Raw genomic sequence first — 27,232 nt, forward strand, 5'->3', positions numbered from 1 at the left:
GCGCTCAACTGCGACAAACATAATATCGCAGAAATCGCCTACTCTGTTGGTCAGATAACAGTGGAAAGAATTGACATAACTGTGGCCTGCATATTAAGAATAACGAAATTTACGACACATACGTGGAATAACAGTATTCCACGTCTGTATAAGGGAAGGGGATGTAATTGTTTGTGTAGAGTGGTCATATGTACGAGCACCGTGTTTTATTTTAGAGTTTGCTTTATTGAGGCAATTTTACATTTAATAATCAGACTTTGACTGGACGGAATGTGAAGACTGTGACACTGGAACCTTCGTTCACGACTTGCTCTCGACCACCTCCCTGACCTGCTTCGTCAGCCACTCGACGCCCTCCTGCAGCCCCTCGCCAGTGAGGGCGTTGCTGGCACAGATGTGCCACGGCTTGTCCAGGATGCGCTCGAGACCGAGGGCGATGGCGATCTTGACGCTGGAGAGGGCCTCGCGCACGTCAGTCTTGTTGGCGAAGAAGAGGATGGGCAGGCGGCGGCCCACCACGTCCGGGTGCTGCAGCAGCAGGTCCAGCTCCTCGCGCACCACCACCAGCCGCAGCCGGTCGCTGCTGTCCACCACGAAGATGACGCCGTGGCAGTCCTTGTAGTAGTGCTCCCACAGGTCGCGGTACCGGCCGTGCCCCGACATGTCCACTGCCGTGAAGGCCACGTTCTGGTCTGCAACAGCAACATCTTACAGGGAGAACCATTAATGACGCGTAATGACGCTGAAATAATATAATATTTAGAACAATACTTCTTGCTGGCCCAGATTGATGATAAAATCTCTAAACAAAATCAGCAATAATATCAAAGATTTAACTAGTATTGTATTACAAAAATGAGCACTATGGGACTTAACATCTGAGGTCATCAGTCCCCTAGACTTAGAACTACACTACGGGCCATTAAAATTGCTACACTAAGAAGAAATGCAGATGGTAAACAGGTATTCATTGGCCAAATATATTATACTAGAACTGACATGTGATTACATTTTCACGCAATTTGGGTGCATAGATCCTGCGAAATCAGTACCCAGAACAACCACCACTGGCCGTAATAACGGCCTTCATACGCCTGAGTATTCAGTTAAACAGACCTTGGATGGCGTGTACAGGTACAGTTGCCCATGCGGATTCAACACGATACCACAGTTCATCAAGAGTAGTGACTGGCGTATTGTGACGAGCCAGTTGCTCGGCCGCCATTCACCAGACGTTTTCAGTTGGTGAGAGATCTGGAGAATGTGCTGGCCAGGGCAGCAGTCGAACATTTTCTGTATCCAGAAAGGCCCGTACAGGACTTGCAACATGCGGTCGTGCATTATCCTGCTGAAATGTAGGGTTTCGCATGGATCGAATGAAGGGTAGAGCCACGGGCCGTAACACATCTGAAATGTAACGTCCACTGTTCAAAGTGCCGTCAATGCGAACAAGAGGTGACCGAGACGTGTAAGCAATGGCACCCCATACCATCACGCCGGGTGATACGCCAGTATGGCGATGACGAATACACACTTCCAACGTGCGCTCACCGCGATGTCGCCAAACACGGATGCGACCATCATGATGCTGTAAACAGAACCTGGATTCATCCGAAAAAATGACGTTTTACCATTCGTGCACCCAGGTTCGTCGTTGAGTACACCATCGCAGGCGCTCCTGTCTGTGATGCAGCGTCAAGGATAACTTCAGCCATGGTCTCCGAGCTGATAGTCCATGCTGCTGCAAACGTCGTCGAACTGTTCGTGCAGATGGCTGTTTTCTTGCAAACGTCCCCATCTGATGACTCAGGGATCGAGTCGTGGCTGCACGATCCGTTACAGCCATGCAGATAAGATACCTGTCATCGCGACTGCCAGTGATACGAGGCCGTTGGGATCCAGCACGGCGTTCCGTATTACCCTCCTGAACCCACCGATTCCATATTCTGCTAACAGTCATTGGATCTCGACCAACGTGAGCAGCAATGTCGCGATACGATAAACCGCAATCGCGATAGGCTACAATCAGAGCTTTATCGAAGTCGGAAACGTGATGGTACGCATTTCTCCTCCTTACACGAGGCATCACAATAACATGGGGACACCATGGATCAACTGGCACAGTTTGCTGATTTTTTGGTTGTACTCCAAGACTCCAAGATCAGTGCGTATTGCGTCCAGAGTGGTGGAGGAATGAAATTGCTCAGGACAGGATGGTGTTAGTCGCATTATAATGCTCTTCTGAGCTTGCTATCGGGTCCTAATATCAACCTGACATAATATTTCAGTATTTCAGGTAACCACCTGGCCGCCATCTCCAGTGTTCTGCCGAAACGATGCCAACGCCAAAGCTGAAGCTGAAGCTTTTAGTGTTGCCCCAACGTAATGAGAAGCATGCAATGTCTCCACGTGATAACAGCAGGTAGGAACGACTTACTGTTATTGAAAATTGTTATCAAAATTATCTCGCAGCCGAGCCAAAGTAAATTTTATTTTTAATCAGGTTAATACAGGGTTTCATGTCTTGCTTAAGTTGAAGCCATTGTTCTGTTAATACGACTATTACTAATTTTAATTGCTTCTTTAAGATCACAGTCCCAATAGCGCGTTGTAGCAGCAGCTACCTGTATGTCCTCATATTTCACGCAGTGTCCGTCGATCAAGCAGTGCCCCGTCGCGTCGTATTATTCCGGTTGCTGCAACCTAGTGTGGCGGTCATGTTCCACAGACCTGTAGTGGAGAGTGTGAACACTCTGGCTTACATGAGCTTTCCTATAGTGACACCAGACCATCTCAGCCTATTACTATCTTTAACAGAGTCCTAATCTTGCTCAACGGACCAACGTACACTTGTTTAGATTGATGATGGTGAGGTGAATCCTGAAATACTATTGAAAGTTGATCTTAGAATCCAGCTGCAAACATGAAAAGAATACCATAAATTATTACAGCGAGAAAACCTACTTAGTCATACCAGAGATCATTTGCATAATGCAACTGAGCCGGGAATCTCATGAACCTAGGACCTCGTCGAGATGGGGTGGCCTATGTGTCTCAGCGATAGAGGATAGAGATTGTTTACCGTAGGTGCAAAAAAAAAAAAAAAAACAGAGCGGTATCTGTGGAGATGCCAGAAAAACATGTGGCTCCTGAAGAGGGACAGCAACCTTTTCAGTAGTTGCAGTACAAAAGTCTGCGTAATAGACTGAAATGGCCTTGGAACAGTAGCCAAAAGGGCCTTCTTATGCTGGTACTGCAAACCGCTAAAAGGAGAAGGAAACTAGAATCGTTATAATTCCCAAGGGCTTGCAACTCTACTGTATCGTAAATTAATGACGGTATCCTCTTGAGGAAAATATTACGGAGGTAAAATAGTCCACCATTTGGATCTCCAGGTGGAAAGTACTCAGTCAGAAAAAACAAAACAACATTCTACTGGTAGGAGCGTGGAATGTTATATCCCTTAACCGTTTAGGTGGGCAAAACAGTTTAAAACTGAAATGGACAGACTGTAGATAGACATAGTGGGAATTAGTGAAGTGCGATGGCAGAAAGAACAGGACTCCTGATCAGGTCATTGCAGGGATATAAATACTAAACCAAATAGGGGTAATGAAGGAGTGGATCTAATAATGAATAAGAAAATAGGAGTGCAAGGAAGCGTCTGTGAATAAGATAGTGAACGCATTTTCTTCGCCAAGACAGACACCAAGTGAACACTCATAACAATACCACAAGTTTATGTGGCAACTAGCTCCGCAGATGATGAAGAAATTGAAATAGTGTGTGATCAGATAATATAAATTATTCAGCTAGTTAAGAGAAGCGAAAAGTCTTTATGATTCGATAACAGGAAGAAGAAGAGAAGGCTCTCTGAGCACCATGGGACTCGACATCTTAGGTCATAAGCCCCCTAGAACTTAGAACTACTTAAACCTAACTAACCTAAGGACATCACACACACCCATGCCCGAGGCAGGATTCGAACCTGCGACCGTAGCAGTCCCGCGGTTCCGGACTGCAGCGCCAGAACCGCTAGACCACCGCGGCCGGCAAGAAGAGAAAGAAATATTGTAGAAGAACATGGAATAGGGGAAACATATGAAAGAGGAAGCCACCTTACAGAATTCTGCATAGAGCATGATTTAATCATGACTAATACTTGCTTGAAGGAAGATTGTACACTTGGAAGATACCTAAAGACACAGCCGGGTTTCAAAAAAATGGTTCAAATGGCTCTGAGCACTATGGAACTTAACATCTATGGTCATCAGTCCCCTAGAACTTAGAACTACTTAAACCTATCTAAACTAAGGACATCACACAACACCCAGTCATCACGAGGCAGAGAAAATCCCTGACCCCGCCGGGAATCGAACCCGGGAACCCGGGCGCGGGAAGCGAGAACGCTACCGCACGACCACGAGCTGCGGACATAGCAGGGTTTGAAACAGATTACGTAATGAGAAGACAGAGGCCTCTAATCCAGATTGGAAACTGCAATACATTTTCAGGGACAGATATGAATACCGCCATTAATTTATTGGTTATTAATTGCAGATTAAAAACAGATGAGATTGCAAAAAGGTAGGAAATTAAGCAGGGCAGATTGAAAGAATTAATGGTAACTGAGATTTCTAGACGAAGTTTAGACAATGATTGATTGAAACAAGGGAAAGGAATACAATAGAAGACGAATTACTAACTGTGAAAGTTGAAATAGTGGAGACAGCAGAGAATCAGATAGGCAAAAAAGGCAAAGTCCAGTAGAAATCTTGGATAACGCACAAGATGTTGAAACTAACTGACGAAAGGAGGAAATATAAAAATCCAGGAAATGGAGTCAAAAGAAAATATAGTTGTTAAGACAATGAGACAGACAGAAGTACAAAACGGCAAAGCAGGAATGACTAGACGAGGAAAGCAATAATGTAGAAGCATAGATAATTAGGGGGAATTAGATGCCGCCTTTAGGAAAACTAAAGAAATCTATGAAGAAAACAGAAGAAGCTGCATGAATATCAGGAGCTCCGATGGCAAAGCAAAAAAGGGAAAGTTGAAAGGTGGGAGGAATGTATAGATCTATATAACGGAAACAGACTTGAAGAAGTAGGTGAAGATGAGATGGGAGACACTGTACTACGAGAAGAATATGACATAGCACCAAAAGACCCAAGTCGAAAGTCGAAAGAAAGCTCCCGAAGTAGACGACATTCCCTTAGAAATACTGAGGACCTCTGGAGAGCCAACCACGACAAAACTATTCCACCTAGTGTGCAAGACATATGAGACAGGCGAAATACCCTCAGACTTCAAGAAGAATGTAATAATCCGAATCCCGAAGAAGGGAGATGCTGGCAAGTGTGAATGTGACCCACACCATCAGTTTAATAAGTCATGCATGCAAAATGCTGGGACGAATTATTTACAGAAAAATGGAAAAAGTCACTGAAGCCAACCTCGGGGAACTTCACTTTGGGTTCCGGAGACATACAGGACCACGCGAGGCAGCACTGACCTTCGACTTCTCTTAGAACAAAGACTGAAGAAAAGACTCTAGCATTTGTAGATTTAGAGCTAGTTTTCCACAGTGTTGAGTCGAATACACGCCTTGAAATTCTGAAGGTAGCAGGGGTAAAATATAGGAAGCGAAAGGTTATTTGCAACTTGTACAGAAACTAGACAACAGTTATAAGAGCCGAAGGACATGAAAGTTAAGCAGCAGTTGAGAAGGGAGTGAGACAGGGGTGCAGCATAACCCCAGTGTTATTCAGTCTGTACACTGAGCAAGCAGTGAAAGAAACGAAGGACAGATGTAGAGAAGGAATTAAAGTTCAAGGAGAAGAATTAAAAACTTTAAGATTTGCCGATGACATTGTAGTTCAGTCAGTAACGGCTAAGGACTTGGAAGAACAGTTGTACGGCGTAGACAGTGTCTTGAAAAAGGGATATAAGACGAGCCGTAACAAAGTAAAACAAGGATAGCGGAATGTAGTTGAAACAAATCTGGCGATGCTGAAGAAATTAGATAATGAATTAAGACGCCAAAAGTAGTAGACGAGTTTTGCTATTTGGGTAGGAAAATCACTGACGATGGCCGAAGCAGAGAGGATATAAACTGCAGAGTGACAATGGCACGAAAAGATTATCTGGTAAAGAGAAAAAAAATTAAATCATCGTATGGCATTGCAATCTGCATCCGGGGAAGTTCGAGTCTTATTTCAGTCGACGGCACATTGGGCGACTAGGACAACACAACACCCAGTCCACTAGCGGAGAAAACCCCCAACCCGGCCGGGAATAAAACCCGGGCCCGCTGCATGGTAGGCAAGCACGTAACCACTCAGCTAAGCAGGCGGACTGGAAAAGGTAAATTTGTTAATATCTAACATAAATTTAAGTGTTTGGGGTCTTTTTTCTGAAGGAATTTGTCTGGAGTGGAGCCTTGTACGGAGTGAAACATTGACAATAAGCACTTCAGACAAGAAGAGAATTGAAGCTTTTGAAATGTAGTGCTACAGAGTAATGCTGAAGATTAGATGGGTAGATCGAGTAACTGACGAGCAGGTACTGAATCGAAGTCGAGAAAAAAAGAAATATATAGTTGAATTTGACTAAAAGAAGCGATCGGTTGATAGGACACATTCTGAGACATCATGGAATTGCCAGTTTGGTAGTGGAAGGAAGTGTGAGGGGGTAAAAATTACAGACAGAGACTAAGTGAGGAATACAGAAAGCGGATTGAAATGGATGTTAGTTGAATAGGCAGGCAGAGGACAGAGTAATGTGGAGAGCTGCAACAAACCATTCTTAGGATTGGAGACCAGAACAACGTTGAGGAGGTGGCAGACTCTAAGTTAGACTTGGGAGCTGTTCAGCCACATTGGAACACAGATGACTCTGATGTCATGAAAACCAGATCCAAATATATGTTTTGCACGTCACGGACGAAGCACTGCACATTGTTGCAGAATTTTTTTGAATCATCGTGTGGAGGCTTAGTACATTTGCTGCTGCGGCTTTAAGTGTTTCCTGAATACCAAGATGCTATTCAGACTGATTTTTGAATATTTAGTGTACCAGTTGTGCCTGCGAATCTTAACGTTAAAGGGCGTCTGAAGGGCAATTTTGGCCATCTACTAGATCAGAGTCCCAGGGCGCCATTTCAAATCCCGGAGATGAAAAAAATTTTATCAAAACAGTTTGGGCAGAGAGGTGATGAGGTATAGTGATAAACGTTGCCCTATGATCCGTTTCTGCGCCTATGTCTTGGAGTAAATCTCGAACATCTCTTTAGTCCGTGGCGCCATTCGAGAGAAGCGATCCAAGTCTTTCTACATCTACATCTACATCCATACTCCGCAAGCCACCTGACGGTGTGTGGCGGAGGGTACCTTCAGTACCTCTATCGGTTCTCCCTTCTATTCCAGTCTCGTATTGTTCGTGGAAAGAAGGATTGTCGGTATGCCTCTGTGTGGGCTCTAATCTCTCTGATTTTATCCTCATGGTCTCTTCGCGAGATATACGTAGGAGGGAGCAATATACTGCTTGACTCTTCGGTGAAGGTATGTTCTCGAAACTTCGACAAAAGCCCGTACCGAGCTACTGAGCGTCTCTCCTGCAGAGTCTTCCACTGGAGTTTATCTATCATCTCTGTAACGCTTTCGCGATTACTAAATGATCCTGTAACGAAGCGCGCTGCTCTCCGTTGGATCTTCTCTATGTCTTGTATCAACCCTATCTGGTACGGATCCCACACTGCTGAGCAGTATTCAAGCAGTGGGCGAACAAGCGTACTGTAACCTACTTCCTTTGTTTTCGGATTGCATTTCCTTAGGATTCTTCCAATGAATCTCAGTCTGGCATCTGCTTTACCGACGATCAACATTATATGATCATTCCATTTTAAATCACTCCTAATGCGTACTCCCAGATAATTTATGGTATTAACTGCTTCCAGTTGCTGACCTGCTATTTTGTAGCTAAATGATAAAGGATCTATCTTTCTGTGTATTCGCAGCACATTACACTTGTCTACATTGAGATTCAATTGCCATTCCCTGCACCATGCGTCAATTCGCTGCAGATCCTCCTGCATTTCAGTACAATTTTCCATTGTTACAACCTCTCGATACACCACAGCATCATCTGCAAAAAGCCTCAGTGAACTTCCGATGTCATCCACCAGGTCATTTATGTATATTGTGAATAGCAACGGTCCTATGACACTCCCCTGCGGCACACCTGAAATCACTCTTACTTCGGAAGACTTCTCTCCGTTGAGAATAACATGCTGCGTCCTGTTATCTAGGAACTCCTCAATCCAATCACACAATTGGTCCTATAGTCCATATGCTCTTACTTTGTTCATTAAACGACTGTGGGGAACTGTATCGAACGCCTTGCGGAAGTGAAGAAACACTGCATCTACCTGGGAACCCGTGTCTATGGCCCTCTGAGTCTCGTGGACGAATAGCGCGAGCTGGGTTTCACATGACCGTCTTTTTCGAAACCCATGCTGATTCCTACAGAGTAGATTTCTAGTCTCCAGAAAAGTCATTATACTCGAACACAATACGTGTTCCAAAATTCTACAACTGATCGACGTTAGAGATATAGGTCTATAGTTCTGCACATCTGTTCGAAGTCCCTTCTTGAAAACGGGGATGACCTCCGCCCTTTCCCAATCCTTTTGAACGCTACGCTCTTCTAGAGACCTACGGTACACCGCTGCAAGAAGGGGGGCAAGTTCCTTCGCGTACTCTGTGTAAAATTGAACTGGTATCCCATCAGGTCCAGAGGCCTTTCCTCTTTTGAGCGATTTTAATTGTTTCCCTATCCCTCTGTCGTCTATTTCGATATCTACCATTTTGTCATCTGTGCGACAATCTAGAGAAGGAACTACAGTGCAATCTTCCTCTGTGAAACAACTTTGCAAAAAGACATTTAGTATTTCGGCCTTTAGTCTGTCATCCTCTGTTTCAGTACAATTTTGGTCACAGAGTGTCTGGACATTTTGTTTTGATCCACCTACCGCTTTGACATAAGACCAAAATTTCTTAGGATTTTCTGCCAAGTCAGTACATAGAACTTTACTTTCGAATTCATTGAACGCCTGTCGCATAGCCCTCCTCACACTACATTTCGCTTCGCGTAATTTTTGTTTGTCTGCAAGGCTTTGGCTATGTTTATGTTTGCTGTGAAGTTCCCTTTGCTTCCACAGCAGTTTTCTAACTCGGTTGTTGTACCACGGTGGCTCTTTTCCATCTCTTACGATCTTGCTTGGCACATACTCATCTAACGCATAATGTACGACGGTCTCGACGAGACCGCTGAGATATTGTTACTTCTTTCTTCCGTTCATTTCTGAAATCATCCATAGCAATAAAAACAATACTACATTGCGAATTCAGTGAGCACAGTGGTCTATGTGCTATTGGGCAACAGTTATACATCTAGTAAGGCCTGTCTCTACACCTTAATTCTTACTATGCATACCCAAGGGGACTGGAGATAAGATCCTGCCTAGGACTACTGAAGAGCTAGACATTTATTTAATTTCTGCAAATATACTGACAACACAGTATTTTGCTTCTAAAATTGGGTAGGTTGAGAAAAATGTTAGCGATCTGGCAGTGGTAAAGCTGAAACATAGATCTAGTCCAAAGTGAGCTCCACCGAGAAAATTTTGGAAGTGGTTCAAAAATATTTTCTGAGTAATTTGGTACTAGGGCCGGTGGTATCCGGTGGCTCGTTACAAAGTAATTCATTTTATTTGATTTCTCATCTCGGTTTATTGCACTAAAAATATCTTCACTGCAGTACAAATGTCGACGGCAAGAGCAGTGTATTGTTTGGAAACAAACTTGTCCCAGTGACTCACGTTATTCGCTGTTGATAGTAATAACTCCCACTTTACTCTTAGCCCTCAAACTTGCATTTAGATCTGTTCGGTTTTGTCTCGGGTTTGTTTCCCTGGCAGTGTTAGTTATACGTTAAGAGCGATACACGCAGCAGTATGGATAGGTTCAAACGGAAGAGCGGCATATCGACGCTATGCTGAACATTTTCCACATCGACAGCAGGTCACAGTACTTTTGTTTCTGCAACTTTCACAACCCTTCATATGTAAACCCATCCGTACTGCTGTTCATAATTGTAAAAGCACAAGTAGCTCGCCAGAGAAACAAACTCGAGACATACTCGAGCAGTAATGAACGCAGAGTAAAATGGGCGTTAGCCGACCGGAATGGCCGAGCGGTTCTAGGCGCTTCAGTCTGGAACCGCGCGACAGCTACGGTCGCAGGTTCGAATCCTGCCTCGGGCATGGACGTGTGTGATGTCCTTAGGTTAGTTAGGTTTAAGTAGTTGTAAGTTCTAGGGGACTGATGACCTCCGCTGTTAAGTCCCATAGTGCTCAGAACCATTAGAACCAAAATGAGCGTTACTGTTGTCAAGAGCAAGTATCGTGAGTGAATTGAACAAGTTTGTTTCCAAATACAACACACAGTGGAGACAGTCAACATTTGCACTGTTGTGCAGATATTGTCAGTGCTATACAGATACAAATACACTTGGTGGTAAAAAAAATCAAACGAAAAGCGATTACTCCGTAACGAAACAATGGGGACTTCTTGTTCCTTATGCCAAAATACTCAGAAAATATCCCTGAACGGCTTGCGAAATTTTGTCGGCAGTATTGGGGTTAATCCTGTATGTAGATTCGATTTTGGGCGGTTTCTCTTTCTTTCGATCGCTCTTCCTCTGGTTTGTATTTACAGACGACTTGAAAAACTTCTTTAAGTAAACGTACTGAGGCAGTGAATTAAATTCATTATGGTACAAGTATTTACAACTTTTCATACGCTACATTTTTTTCACGAATCTTATTTCAGATACCGATAATTCGACAACAGATAAAAGAATGAGGTGTTGCTGTACGCCGGCCGCGGTGACCGAGCGGTTCTAGGCGCTTCAGTCCGGAACTGCGCGACTGCTACGGTCGCAGATTCGAATCCTGCCTCGAGCATGGATGTGTGTGATGTCCTTAGGTTAGTTAGGTTTAAGTAGTTCTAAGTTCTAGGTGACTGATGACCTCAGATGTTAAATCCCATAGTGCTCAGAGCCATTTGAAACATTTGTTGCTGTACATGTCATGACTTCGGGGTTTCAAAATACACTATCTGACCAAAAATGTCCTGACACTTATTATGGACATTAATATGGAGTGTGTCCACCATCTACCTTTATGACTGCTTGAACTCTGCTGGGGACACTTTTAATGAGGTGTCTGAATGTCTGTCGAGGAATGGCTGCCCGTTATTCAAATGGTTCAAATGGCTCTGAGCACTATGGGACTTATATTCTGAGGTCACCAGTCCCCTAGAACTTAGAGCTACTTAAACCTAACGAACCTAAGGACATCACACACATCCATGCCCGAGGCAGGATTCGAACCTGCGACCGTAGTGGTCGCGCGGTTCCAGACTGTGGTGCCTACAAGCGCTCGGCCACTCCGGCCGGGTGCCCGTTCTTCCTCAAGAGACAAAACTACATATAGGAGTGACGTTGACGCTAGGGCTTCGAGTGAAGTCGTTGTTCTAATTCATCCCAAAGGTATTCCATTTGAGTCAGGCAGGGACTCTGGGCAGGCCAGTCCATTTTATGTTTTTATCCGAAATCCATTGCCTCTGAGATACTGCTTTATAACAGGGTGCATTGCCGGCCGCGGTGGCCGAGCGGTTCTAGGCGCTTCAGTCCGTAACCACGCGATGCTATGGGCGCAGGTTCGAATCCTGCATCGGGCATGGATGTATGTGATGTCCTTAGGTTAGTTAGGTTTAAGTAGTTCTAAGTTCTAGGGGACTGATGACCTCAGATGTCAAGTCCCATAGTGCTCAGAGCCATTTGAACCATTTTTGAACATGGTGCAGTGTCACGCTCATACAATCAGTCATCGTCTCCGAGCTGTTCCTCTACTGTATGCAGTACACAGTGCTGTAAAATGTGCTCATATTCTTCAGCATTTAGTATTTTTTTAAAGTGCGATGAGGTGTCCACACCCTAAACAAGAAAAACATCCCTATAACGTAACACCCCATGTCCCGTACTTCACCGTTAGCGCTACACGTAGTAGCAGGTGAAGTTCTCCAGGCTTTCGACAAGCCCAGACCATTTCGTCTGTTTTCCATAGGATACAGCCTGATTCATCACCCCAAATCACTCGTTTCCAGACACACTGGCCAGTAGCGTCACTTGTTACACCACCTCTACCGTCCGTTAGCACTGATTACAGAACTGTGTGGCTTATGAGAAGCTGGTCGAACGTAGTACCTCATTCTTTTTAGCATCCTACGCACAATCACTGTGTCGTGATCTAGCTGTGGTTGTTCCTTCGCGTTTCCACTTAACAGTCACATCTCCAAACTCGACTTGGGCAGCATTAGAAGTGTTGAAATGTCCCTCTTGGATTTCTTACTCAGGTGAAGCTCAATGACTGGTCAGAGTTCGAAGTCACTGAGCTCTCTTGACAGACCGATTCTGTTGTTTAATGCTTCTCTACTGACAGCACAAGACTCCCCTCCTCCTTTTATACTGGCGGGTCCACCTCTCGTAACATCTGAGGTCAGTTACACATTACATAGTGGTGTCCTGATATTTTTGATCAGATAGTGTGTACTTATACTCTGATGATAAAGAAATGCAATTGCTCACAATACTAATGAACTATTTGTCATGATGGATTAGTACGCGAACAGTGTTCTTATGCTGTGAGACGTTTAATGAAATCAGTTAACTTAGTGGGAGTGGTCTCTAAATTTATTACAGATATTCTTACGCTCGATGGAAGGTAAATAAGAGTGAGCTCCTATCCAGCCTCACAGAACGCACCATGCGGAAATTATTTGGACACTGGAAGGAACGATTTTAGACGTGTGTGGACTCAAATGGATACTTCTTTCAAAGCGGACACTGCTAACTGAACATATTTCGTTTGTTGTTGTTGTGGTCTTCAGCCCGAAGACTGGTCTGATGCAGCTCTCCGTGCTACTATATCCCGCGCGAGTCGCTTCATCTCTGAATAGCTACTGCAACCTATATCCTTCTGAATATGCTTACTGTATTCATCTCTTGGCCTCCATCTACAATTTTTACCCTCCACGCTTCCCACCGTGCTAAATTGGTGATCCTTTGATGTCTCAGAATGGGTCCTATCAACTTTTCCTATCTTTTGGTCACGTTGTGCCACAAATTTCTTGTCTCCCCAATTCTGTTCGGTACCTCTTCATTGGTTCCCTGATCGACCCATCTAATATTCAACATTCTTCTGTAGCACCACTTGTCGAAAGCTTCTATGCTCTTTCTGTCTAAACTGTTTATCGTCCATGTTTCACTTCCATACATGGCTTTACTCCAGACAAATACTTTCAGAAAACACTTCTTAACGCTTAAACCTACATTCGATGTTAACAAATTTCTCTTATTCAGAAATGCTTTTCTTGCAATTGGCAGTCTACTTTTTATCCTCTCTACGTCGGCCATTGTCACTTACTTTGTTTTCCAACTTCGACCATCATCAGTCATTTTGACCCCCAAATAACAAAACACATTTACTGCTTTAAGTGTCTCGTTTCCTAATCTAATACTCTCAGCTTCACTTGATTTAATTCACCTACATTCCATTATCCTTGTTCTGCTTTTGTTGATTTTCATCTTATATCCTCCTTTCAAGACAATGTTAATTCCGATCAACTGCTCTTCCATGTCTTTTGCTCTCTCTGAGAGAATTACAATGTCATAGGCAGACTTTAGTTTTTATTTCTTCTCCCTGACCTTTAATTCCTACTCCAAATTTTTCTTTTGCTTCCTTTACTGCTTGTTCAATGCACAAATTGAATAACATCGGGGATAGGCTACAACCCTGTCTCACTCTCCCAACCATTGCTTCCCTTTCGCGCCCGTCGGCTCTTACAACAGCCGTCTGGTTTCTGTACAAGTTGCAAATATATTTTAGCTCCCTGTATTTTGCCCCTGCTGTCTTCAAAATTTCGAAGACAGTATTCTAGTCAATATTGTCACAAAAATTGTCTAAGTCTACAAATGCTGTAAACGTAGGTTTGTCTTTTCTTAACCTATCTTCTAATGTAAGTCGTAGCGTCAGAATTGCCTCTCGTGTTTTTACATTTCTCTTTAATCCAAACAGATCTTCCCCGAGGTCGGCTTCTATCAGTTTTTCCATTCTTCTGCAAACAATTCGTCTTAGTATTTTGCAACCATGTCTTATTAAACTGGTAGTTCGGTAATTTTTTCACCTTTCAGCAACCATCGGCAAGGCTATCAGCAGTTCTGACGGAATATCGTCTACTCCTGGGGCCTTGTTTCGACTTAGATCTTTCAGAGCTCTATCAAATTCTTCTCGCAGTATCATATCTCCTATCTCATCTTCATCTATGTTCACTTCCCTTCCTATAATCTTAACTTCTAGTTTGCTTCCCTTGCATAGGCCCTCTATGCACTCCTTCCACCTTTCAGCTTTCCCTTCTTTTGTCAGTACTGGTTTTCCATCTGAGCTCTTGATATTCATACAGCTTCTTCTCTTTTCCCCAAAGGCTTCTTTAATTTTCCTGTAGGCAGTATCTACTTTTCCCCTAGTGAAATATGCTTCTAAATCCTTACATGTGTGCTTTTTAAACGTTTGTATTCCCTTTCATCTTTCCATTTGGCGCATTTTTTATATTTTCTCCTTTCATTAATTAAATGCAGTATCTCTTGTGTTATCCAAGAGTTTCTACTAGGCCTTGTCATTTTGTCTATATGATCCTCTGTAGGCCTCCTGTTAGCTGACAGGGGGACCTAATCACAACTATGTTTTCCGCCGCGCGGAGTGGCCGCGCGGTTAGAGGCGCCATTTCATGGATTGCGTGGCCTCTCTCCCCGGAGGTTCGAGTCCTCCCTCGGGCATGGGTGTGTGTTATTCTTAGCATAAGGTAGTTTAAGTAGTGTGTAATAGAGATGGGGGATCCGCTCTTGAACTAATTCATGGAGTTGAATCTTTCAAAGGAGTGAACAATCAGTGATTCAGAAAAAAAGAACGGTAGCTCCAAACGTTTCCCACGGCAGAGAGAGAGAGAGAGAGAGAGAGAGAGAGATGGAGCATATCAGCAGCGCCTCTGCTGGTCAGAGCACAGTGCACGCCACACAACACAGCCAGCGCCGGCCTCTGCCCTGCTTCTACCTTGGCTGCCTGCATTGTGCAGTGCCCCATTGGATTTTGTGTTTCACATATGCCGTGCCGTCTCTGTGCGTCGTCTGCCGTGTGCAGTGTCTGGCGCAGCTTAACTTCGCATCGCACTCTGTCGGCGATCGTTTCAGTCGCACGTCCTGCCCTCTGGGCAGTTGATGCGAGCAACAGGACAGAGAGCCACCTAGCGGATAACATAGGAACTACTTGCAACAACCTGCTCGCAAGGGAACGGACGATTTGTCTCGGAGCGGGTGAGTTCACCGCTCCCCCCACCCTCGGAACTCGCCCGCTCAACGCTCACCCCACCATCTCGACTCTAGCCAGAGCATTGAGCAAAGCGACTCAGGTGTCACTCTGGTCTCTGCGGTCTCAGCTCACGCAGTAATACAGCTCGCGGCTCGACCTGCTCGACTCAGCGCCTCTGCATCGGAGTTCGCCCCTACTGGATATTGTTCTTTGTAGTAATACCGCTATGTATATTACATTATTATGTTATGTATACATCAATTGTTTTTATTTTATTTTTATTTGTTTAAACTGATTAGATTAGGTTCCTGATGACTCCTCTTACTATAGGATTTTTATTATGGACACTCGAATTTACGCTTTAATTACGAGCGAACCGATAAACGTATCGCAAAATGTGATACACCAATATTTTCCTTGTTTTATTCTGCATAGGGCTATATGCAGCACTTTCGTTTTACAGTCAAATTTATATATTTTTTTCTTATTCTGGTACGGATTTTGCGATTTTAGGCGTCTTCGAAAGGAAACGTTCACTTTAAAAATATATGGCTTGCGATGTATTTGTATGAGGTTAATGAAATTTTAATACATTATAGCCAAATATATTGTTAATGTAAATCTCAAGTTACAACATTTTCCGATCACCCAAAAAACCACGATAGTGCAAAATAAATCAATAATCAAAAACTTTGTCATATCGTGGAAATTTCAATAGACAATACAAAATTCTTACTCATTATCTGTGTTACTTCAAAATAGGATCAAATAAGATCAAAATACAGGTATAGTACTGGAATAAACCAAGTTTAAAGGTCAATGTGCCTTCCATTTATTTTCTATTGTAAATGAGTGGTGAGTCATGAAAAAGAGCTAATTCATTTCAGGGAGTGAACAGTTCTGATCCAATCTCTGAAAAGAACAGTTTTGCCCATCTCTAGTGTGTAAGTCTACGGACCGATGACCTCATCAGTTTGGTCCCTTAGGAAACACACATCAGTATTCCCCGCAATTTGAAACATACGTGCTAAAACATGGATCTGTGGCTGCTCACACTTTTAACTGATGTGTGATTGACAGACTTGGCGATCTCAAAATCAAAATATGCTGTTTTTCTACAAATTTTTGACTTCGGTGCGAGTGCGAGTAATCGGAGTTCCAAATAAAATCTGTGTTGACACTAATTACCCAGAATGTACCGTAAGGCAGAGCTGTGTTTTTTAATGTTGTGGAAATCATCAACACATTGACAAATTAACCGGCTGTAATATCATGTAGATGATGGTCATCAGGTATCACTTATCTCGCAATGTTAAATTATTTATCGCATTATAAAACCTAAATTATCAGAACTCGTAAGCAAAAGAATCGCGTCATTCTCAACTTGTTTGTGTATTCTGACAAAACATTTATTTTCTGTGTCAAACTAACACAAAAACACATACTTTGAAATTTCTCTATGTTGAATCCCACTGTAGGTACAATTTCCATGGCTCTGTCTTCTTCATTCTTGAAATGGTTGATTACAGTTGACTTGCCGCTATTGTTCAGTCCAACGACGAGAACATTCACCTCTTTCTTTTTTCCAAACAGCGTCGTCAACTTTTCCCACAGACCCATAGCCAACTAAAGATTTTTCTGCAGCACAAAAATTAGAAATATTTCAAAATTTCGTAATAAATACAGATTCAGTACAAAATTTCGTTTGGATATAGTGAATTCTGTCTGACTCTACTTACTTCAATCCACATAGCAGAATTAAAGTGTTATTTGCAATGCTGTTACTTCTTTGTCGAGTCTCAGTCGGTACGGGCAAGCAGTAGTTATTAGAATTCTTAAGTCCTCTGGTTGTTTATAGTCAGCGATTTAATAAATCGTTTTTTAAGGTTCCTCGCCAAACATAGATTGTCCACCTGAAACAAAAATCATAAAAACTGCCTGTATATTTTAAGAAATTCAATCCTGTATATTTTGAATTACAATAAGATGAAATAAAGAAAATATGAACGCTTAGACACACAGACAGGAGATTCATATCACATGCAGCACTTAATGTGGAGGTAAAATATCACAGGCACAATTGAATAGTTTCAAAACTGAAAATTATAACGATTAAGGGATTTCCTCTACTTCGACAACTACTAACGAGATGAAACCATACGGAGCACCTTCGCAAATATGTGACTGACTCTAGCAATGTTTGACTAATACAACGTAGTACGTTATACTGGACAAAGAATGTTCCACAGAAAGGAAAGTAAAATCGGGTATTCACCAGGGAAGCTTGAAAGGACCTCACATATTTTCAGTATACATGAATTACTTTCCAGATATTGTCAGCAGCATTACGGTAAAAGATTGTTCGCTGGCGATGCAATTGAGTACTGGGCAGTATCGTCTTTGGATGATGGTAAGGAATTGCATAAGGACTTGGACAAAATATACGCTTTGTATAATGAATGGCAGCTCTCTTTAGACGTGGATGTATGTAAAATAGTGCCTATAACAAAGAGAAAGAACCGTATATTATCTGATTACATTATTAGTGGTGAATATCTTGAGCACGTCACATCGCGCAATTATTTAGGGCTAATACTATCAAGTGATATGAAAAGCGAAGACTACGTAAAGTCAGTTTTAGGGAAGACGAATGGAAGACTTGGGTATGTTAGAAGGGTTCTGGGAAAGCGTGTTGTGTCTGTAAAATAAACCGCATACAAGGTGCTCACACCAGCTTGCGATGCATACCACAGTTTCTTCCCCGTACGCTGCCAGTTAGCGTGGCGTTACCACTACCAAGTGTGTCCACTTGCGAGTTGCGCTCTGTCGTTCGCTTTTTTTCGCAGGAAAACAACTATCCACTGTCGATATCCATCGGGAGTTAACTTCTGTCTACGGGGACGGCTGTTTGAGCATTAAAATGGTCCGACGTTGGCGTGTACTGTTTGTGGTAGGCATGAAGATGTGCATGACGAACAGTGCACTGGCAGGCTCACTGCAGTGAGATGTGATGATGCCATAAATGCACTTGCAATATTGTGGAGGAATAGCGTCGCACTACCGTTTGCAGCATCCTAAGCGGCTACCTTCTGGGGCTGCAATTTGACACTTAGCCATCGCAAAGACCCTGACAGACCATCTGCACCACTGCAAAATCTATGCAAGATGGATGCCACGTTTGCTGAGTGAGATCCACAAACAGCATAGAATGGATTCAGCCAGAATTTTTCTGGATATTCGTCAGAGAGAGGGAGATCTGCACTTCACTCGGCTTGTCACCGGGAATCAGACCTGGATCCACCATTCCAGTGCATGGTGAGGAAGAACCCTAGTGAAAGTGTCCCGAAAAACGCAAAGGTCACCCCATTTGGCAGGGAAAGTTACGCCAACCAACTCCTGAGACTGTCAGAGGGCGGGGGCGGGGGTTTGCCCGTTCACCGTCTGTCTTGTGATGAATTTCGATCGATGTTGATTCTGCCATCAGCCCCAATAAGCGTAAGATACAGGACCCTGCTGACCTACCGAGTGCACTTGTTTGTTCGCCTAAAGCATCCCATAACAGTTCTGTACATTTATGCAGACAATTGGCCTTATTACTAATTATGACAGAATGGCTCCATGAACATCTCACAATATAAGATTCATCTATACTGTTGTGCAAAACTTAAGAATGAAAGTAACTTTAGCATGATGTGCCACTGCTAAGTAACATAGCTCAATGGAACTCGCACCAAACATAGAAAGAGTTGCTACAGTATGTTCCTGGGTGCATAGCATGTTCCCACTTCTCTTCATATGAGAGTACGTTCGGCATTGTCGAGCGTGACAGTTTTGATGGTCTGGGCATTATGGTGTGGGAACACATGAAGTTGCGTGGGCGTACCGACCTCCAGTCTTTCAGCACGTCACCACGTTCACCGTCCAAAGATATTGTGACACTACCTCCTTCCTCATGCGTGTCTTTTCAGTGGTGCTTTCGGCAATGACTTCATTTTTATGGACGATTATACGCGACAACAGCGAACATTGCAGGTGGAGGAGCTCTTTGTACAAGAGGATACTCAACGAATGGAATGCCCTGCCCATTCCCCAAACATAAATCTCATCGAGCACAGGTATGATACGTTTTGTAGACATACTGCAGCACATTCACATGTACTAACAACCATTCAACAGTTGTCAACTGCACTGGCAGAGGAATGGAGTACCGTACCAGAAGAACGGTTTACCAAAATTGTAGCCATTATAGGAGCAAGTTGCAGAGAGTGGATTACCGTGCGTGGTGATCGCACAAGTAGTAGAACAAGGGCGGCGCCACCCCACTCTTCATTGTTGCCAAATTTATCCAAGATGGCAGATCCAAGATGGCGGCCATAGATATGGTAACGTCGCAATGACATCATGGCGGGAAGTTCAAATTCGGCGGAAAAATAGGTCAACTGGGCTACCTCCACTAACCTAACCCCTCCCCACCCCTCCCACAGAAAATGGCGGGAAGTTCAATTTCCAGCAGGATAATGCAACACATCACAGCTGCCTCCACTAACCTAAGAAAGTGGCGGGAAAATAGCTCACTTGGGCTGCCTCCACTAACCCGTGTAATCTGACCGCCACCTCTTCCTAGGAATTGGTGGGAAAAGGCTCACCCTGTGTTGGATAGGATGGATGTAAGTCTTCATTTTGTATACAATGTTTATTTAAACAATTTGAGGCAGTACATCCATCCAGTGTGTTCACCATGAGGTCTGCAGTCCAACTGACCTAGTACAGAGTACTGCCATCAGAAGGTGCCGTCGTCCCTCCCGTGATGTAATCCAAGATGGCGGTCTGGAGGGGAAAAATGGCAGGAAAATTGACTCAGCCTATTCTGGGTTGCTGGAGAGAGGAAGGAGTGTACTTTATTTACTTCTGGAACAATTTATTTAAGGACGAATTTCACATAGTTTATTTATTACACTGATACAAAACACTCGCCCTTATGTACTTGCGGTCACAGTAAATAATCTGTAAACCTGCAAACTACTAGTGAATAATGCAGTACACTGATGTGCAGAGACGGAAACAACTCGTAAATAACCGAAATAATGCAGTACACAGCATACAGATACGCAAACTACTCGTAAATCACCGAAATAATGCGGTACACTGATGGACAGACATGCAAACAACTCTAAACTAGCGAAATAATGCAAGACACAGCCTACACGCATGCAAGCAAGTAGTAAATTGTCAAAATAATACGTGTAAACGACTCTGCAGACACGCTCACAACGCTTAAACAGCCGAAAATAATGCAGTGCACAACCACTCAGTGCACGTAAAAAACGCTTTCGAACTATCATCAGTCACAACATATCAGCCAACTGGTCCAACTCGCGCATGCGCAGACAATACCGCAAGCCCCGCCGGACGCAAGCCAGCGCTGGAGCGCGACTACGTATTGCTCTCAGGCCACTACCGGCGGCAGATGAAAGTCGCGTCTACAGTTAGAGTTCTTTGACTGTTATACTGATGTCATATGTCTATGTAAATAAGAGGCAAGTCACCCTCTGGGACGGGCGTGCGTGTTTACTATTGCTGCCACGATACCTCTCTATCTATGGCTGCTGATGTCACAGGTCGCACTATAGAAATCTGTTCCAATGCTTCACAGAACAGCACAGCGTGCATTGTTCCTAGCAATTCTAATGGGACCCTCGAGAGGCCTCCGACCGCTTACGTGCTTATCCAGCCACCACGCGTACCTGCCAGTCCAGCAAAGGCCTACTCATTCGTGCAGGTGCAGTTAAATGTTATATTTATGTCTCATTTCTATGCAAATAACACCCAAGCTAACCTCTGGACACACTACAGAAATATCCAATAATGCTTTCAGAAACTGTTAACGAAAATAGCCTATAGTAACACCGAATGCTTTCTCCCTCGTGTCCATTACTTATCAGTCCCTTCTAGCAATTGGCAAACTTCCACAGAAATAGTTGATCCATCATAGTGATGGAATAGCTATGCGTTCCGTTTCGACCGATTCTTCATATTGCAGTCATGTACGCGATCACTGTTTCGGTGCTGGCCATCCTCAGAAGGTGTTGCCCCTCCACTAAAACTCATTCTCCAACAAGCGATGTCAGTCAATCATTATGTGGTAACCAACAATGCACCAGTGGACGAATGGTATAGAAAAGGCACCATCGATGTACTGAAATAATAAGCATCACAGTTTATATTGCAAACAATTTTAGGAATTTTACAGTAATTTCAACATCAACCAATGACGCAACAGCATGTTTGCTAATTTCAGTATCATAGTATCCCTTCTCTACTTTGCGAGTATCATTGCGAATGTAGATAGATGACTGTGCAGTACGTCCATTCATTGTTAATTCTCGAACATATACATCATCAAATTATACCAGACAGTGCTCTACGCATTTCTAGCACCTCGAGCATAGTGCTTAATTGGTGAGCTATGAGAGTCACAGAGCATTCTCGCCGGCCGGAGTGGCCGAGCGGTTCTAGGCGCTACAGTCTGGAGCCGCGCGACCGCTACGGTCGCAGGTTCGAATCCTGCCTCGGGCATGGATGTGTGTGATGTCCTTAGGTCAGTTAGGTTTAGGTAGTTCTAAGTTCTAGGGGACTGATGACCTCAGCAGTTAAGTCCCATAGTGCTCAGAGCCATTTGAACCATTTTTAGAGCATTCTCGCAGTCTTAGGATAAAATTAGAGACTGAAAGACGCCCTCGCACTGTCTTTGACCAAACCACCCTGCAGCGCTCTTACCGATTTAATCTACAGCCGACCAGAAGTATACCACTACATTCCACGTCCTGTGAATGAATGGATCTTGCCGAGTCCTCACCCATCCAAGTGCACAAGATTTCTTCAGATGCGCCCATGTCGAGGAGGTTAGCACTCCTTATCAATGTGTAGTAACAGATTTGAAAGTGTTGTGATGTAATAGCAAACGGTTAAGAAGAATAAGAAACGGGTGATTTTTATGGATCATGGAGCTCCAGACAGATGGAGTTTGAAGCATTTAAAGTAAATCAACTACGCTATCAATTTTAAAGTATTGTTCTAGCGTCTGGGATCAGTACCAGGAGGGAACTGGTAAGAGAGAGCATAAACACACGTACTGCTAAGGCTACATGGTTCTGCACTTAAAGCAGGCTATAATGTTAGATCGCTTGAGTTTCCAACCTATCAGTCGTGTGGAATGCAGTGCTGTTAATTTTCCAATGTAAGAAATATAATTCGAGCTCATGACATACATCCATCTTGCAGGTTTCTCTACGATATACTATGGTAACAAACTGTAAAACGAAAAAATCTACTTCCTCAGAACAGTGTCTCTGTGTGGTACGTGCACAATATAGCTTTCCAGAGATCTATAGCGTTCACTTTTCACATCCGATCACAGTTCAGAAATTATACTATGACCACATCAGTCCTATATAAAATGATCGTTAGTAATGGAGAGTACCTCTCACAAGGAAACAGATAAACGCATAGCAGCAGCGGCCGATATGTGAAATTACAAGTCAAGCCGCCACTAACTCTGTTACAGCACATCTGTCAAGCAGATGGGGATTGCAGTGTCTCACAAACACCTATCGCTAACTTAGTTATGTAACTGAAGTATCGATTTTACACCCAAGATATGACAGGGGAATGGAGTACATCACATAAATCTTCGTTCGTTTAGAGGAATGTGTCGAATTTCATCACACATGAGAGGGAACTCCTATGATGACCGAGAGATTTACTGTTATTGATAGCAAGTAAACACTGCTCTAAGACCCACACAGAACACGCGGTTGTATATGAGTCGAACACAGGCTGTGTCACACAACTGATGCATCCTGAAAAATGAGGAATCAGTCGAAATGGAACGCAGAGCCATCAGCTATTCTGTCACTGTGACAGATGAGTTTAAATGTAGAGGTCGTCAATCACCTTCGGACAGCAGTTTGGAAACTCTCCGCAACGCCACCGAATTCCTCCAGTTTGCTTATGTTGTAACTGTCTTTTATTTAAAATCATTCAATGTGCGTGATGTGTTATGGTAGCAGCAGTAACAACGTGACTCGTGCCGTGCAACGTCTACTTTTCTGTGAGAAGCAATGGATCAGAACCTGTTAATGTCAGTTTAGAACCTGACACAGACCTCGAAATCGTCTGTGTCAGTTTAGAACCTGACACAGACCTTAAAGTCGTGGCCGAAAAACAAAAAAAATGTATGGCAGCGTACAAAGCGTGTTACAGCAGAAAAAAAAACAGTGTTTCAAGAAACGACACAGGTTCACAGGGAGGGTCTCTTCGACTTATAGTATAGTTTGCGGGATGCGGTCATCCTCCTACAGTACAGGCGATTAACCTTTACACTGGTCTGTGCAAGGGATCAATAGCTGTATATTGAAAATGATCGTCACATGTGCTGGATGCCAGCACGCAGACGGTATTTATTTTCGATATATGAGACGAGAGAAATGCGGCAAAAATCTTATCGAGTTCTATATCGGATGAAGTTAGTGGAGCTTTTATAGTTCGTAAATTTTCTCTGTTGGATGGTATAGAATAACGAAGATAGCATGTTAGGGTGATAGTCATGAATGAGTCCTGAGGGACGCAGATCTGCTTCGGACAGCAGTGCTTGTATGTAGTTTGGAGAAGCACCACAATGCAGTAGTGAAATCCTCGTCCTTCTCCCAGTTCCCGTACTGTCTTTTATACTACTTCATGTTGCAGGAGCGGGCTTTCTTTGGCACTGACTTTACACATCGTGCAAGGTCGGCAGAGCTACGAAGATTTGTTCCCATTTCCATCGAATGGTCAAAACACAGTCCTGTCGCACTAACTCAGTTTAGCCTGTTTCTACACAGGTTTCAGAAGCTCGTAGATATAGCTTTCTTCGACTTCTACTCAGTTCTGACTTAAATCGGAACGATCACATGCGTAAAGCTGTAGAAATGGCAGCAATTGCAAGATGCATAGGGACTACCTAAACGATGTTGTTCAACTGAGACCGCAATTGTAACATTTAATTATACGTATAGCGGCCAAATATGTATGTGACCGATTTCTTAGGATAGTTCTGTCTAGGGCTGCGTGGTGCGCCGACGGTGGCCTGTGGCGAGAATGATTCACGTTTCCCAGTAACGGCAGGAGCCGTCCAAATGGAAAGGCCTGTTGGGATGCAGGAATGTAGCTGACTTAACCATGTCGTCCTCTAGACGCACTGGTACCACTCACAAGAAAAACTTATGAAACATGTCCACCCATCGCTGATTTCCTCTCAGTATTATTTCGTATCGTCAGCATTCATCCATTGGCGAAGTATTAGTAGGTGATGCGTGAAGCCGAATAGCGAACTAATACTTAGTATGTGTTGGATAGCTTTCTTGATCGCGTGGAAATTTGAGAAGATTCAATATGGATATGTCTTTGCGCTGGACCATTATTCCCTCCCATGTAAATTGTCCGATTGACTGCTTCTTCACATTTCCCGTCTTTATTTAGTTGAGAGAACATCGATTGTGGTAGGCGCATCTAGCAGGTGAGAGACAAATGGAAGACACGTTTGCTGATAAATTTCTAGTTATTCAGTGGTTTACAGCACGCTCCACCTCGCTAAAGTTTCGGATTTTTAGATAAATAATTTCCAGTCTCTATCTTCGGAATTATTCTGTGCGAGCGATTGCTAGGATACTGCTATGTTCTTGATATCGAGAAGTGTCGCGAAAATGGCATGATATTCTAGCAAACCATGTGAAAATACATGTGTTCTTGTAATCCCAAACTCTGGAGTTGTGTGTAGAAAGCAAGCAAGCAAGCAAATAGGTCGCGGCCAGAAGCAGTGACGCTTTGTGCCTAGGGAAACCGACCCAGCCTTAGTACAAAGTCTTTGCGGTATATGTACGAGTGTCTGGTAGTCGCTACTGCCTGTCCTATCGTGAGGGAGGTATAGATTCAGCACCTTGATAGCTGTAAGGAGAATGAAAGATTTTTTTACATGGAAAGTTATGTGCACTATAGATATTGAGATTCGTTCCAGAACCAGTGTTCGATTTGTGGTTTTACCAGTGGGGGGGGGGGGGGGAGGGGGTGTCTTAGGGGGTTAGTATAATTATATATGTTACTAGCTTGGACCGTGGCTTTACCCATGGTTAAACAGTTATTTATAAATAGATGTTAATGCCGAAACTCACTATTCACGCGTAAGCACTATCAGAAAAGCCATCCCTTGTTATATCTTTAAAAGTACATTACAGGTAAAGCTTATTTACAAAATCATCTACATACAGATATACGAGGGGAATTCAAAAAGTGAAGGCACATTTGCGAAAAGCTGTACTTATTCTGATGATAGAAAACTGCAACATGCGTTATTTTTCTACATAACCTCCCTGGACTTCAATGCAGTTTTCCCGCGGTTTACGAGTTTTTTTACTTCGTCAGAAAATACATTTATCGGTTGAATCTGTAACCAATTTTGCACCGCAGCAATGATGTCTTCATCACTTTGAAACCTCATTCCCTGTACTGCTTCCGTTAAGGGTCCAAACATGTGAAAATCGCTTGGAGCCAGGTCTGGACTGTATGGTGGATGTTCCAGCACCTCGAATCTCAACTCCTTTATTGCGTCGGCTGTCCGTTTGGCAGAATGTGGGCGAGCGTTATCTTGCTGCAGGATGACACCTCTTCACAGTTTTCCACGACGTTTGGTTCTGATTGCAGGTTTTAGTTTCGTACGCAACACATCACATCCACCATACAATACAGACCTGGCTCTAAAGCCTCGTTTACGCTGGGGCGACGTCTTGCAATATTGTGGCATGCTACGGAAATGTGGCGTGCGTCGTCTTGTCGTTTAGTTCTAAATGTTTTGAAATGCTTACCTACTACATAACACTTTTTCAAAATTAATAAGCATACATATTAATAATAAGACTGTATTAAATACTTACAGTGTTCGGCTCCACAAATTTAAATTATATGTGAAGTTTTACTCCAGTGCGTGGGAAATAAACATCCCAGGTTGGGATGCATAAACTAAAACCAGATGAGGGGATGGTCTGCCCCCATCCCCCCCTGCAAACCGCACACTGTCCAGAACCACGGTCGTAAAGAGGAGACATGTCCAGTACATTGCTTGGTGTCAGACTATGGCAGCAATCCTAATATTTAATTGCAGTTACACTTATAAATATGTGTCTGGTTCCCAATATTCTTGTGAGTCTGGAGATGGCCGTAGAAAGCGTAGCAGCAAGCAAACAGGTCGGAGCCGGAAACTGTAACGCCTTTTTTCCGAGATGGGGCTTGCGCGTCCTTTGTACATCAGTTCAGAGAGTCCAAGAAAGCTTATGGCTTATAACGATTTGGCTTGTGGCTCCCCCTGATGGGGTGAATACTGAACTAATACCCAGTTTGCGTTGAGTTGCCTTCAGGACCATGTGTGTTACGTGTGTACTCTGCAGAAATTTGAGAAGATTCAATATGACAAGTGTTTGCACCGGGAGCATTGATAGCGTTCTCCCGGGATGTGGGGTCGTCCACAGCTGGCTGACCTCTGTCCCTGGTTGACAGGCTCTTCTGCGGCTGTGGGCACAGGCCGCGTTTACGGTGGTAGTTTCTTCCATTTGCCCTGCACAGCGGCACGGTGAATACGTTGGATGTATTTGACGATCTGTAGATCACTTTTGCAGGGTTTAACTGTCAGTGCAATATGGTGATCTGTACAAAATA

General features: G+C 43.5%; 1 protein-coding gene across 1 annotated transcript in view; it reads right to left on the reverse strand.

Annotated features, from left to right (window-relative positions):
* Positions 1-236: 236 nt before the first annotated feature.
* The window catches only part of LOC126184577 (ADP-ribosylation factor-like protein 6), a 65,666-nt gene continuing 38,670 nt past the window's right edge, over positions 237-27,232 (reverse strand). The window contains exons 2-4 of the mRNA XM_049927008.1: positions 17,230-17,403; positions 16,936-17,128; positions 237-692 (exon numbers count right to left, since the gene is read on the reverse strand). Coding sequence (XP_049782965.1) covers positions 301-692; positions 16,936-17,110 — 567 coding nt within the window. The 5' untranslated portion in view covers positions 17,111-17,128; positions 17,230-17,403 and the 3' untranslated portion in view covers positions 237-300. The remainder of the gene's footprint in view (positions 693-16,935; positions 17,129-17,229; positions 17,404-27,232) is intronic.

This window comes from Schistocerca cancellata, chromosome 4 (assembly GCF_023864275.1).
Source record: "Schistocerca cancellata isolate TAMUIC-IGC-003103 chromosome 4, iqSchCanc2.1, whole genome shotgun sequence".
NCBI classification, from domain to species: domain Eukaryota; kingdom Metazoa; phylum Arthropoda; class Insecta; order Orthoptera; family Acrididae; genus Schistocerca; species Schistocerca cancellata.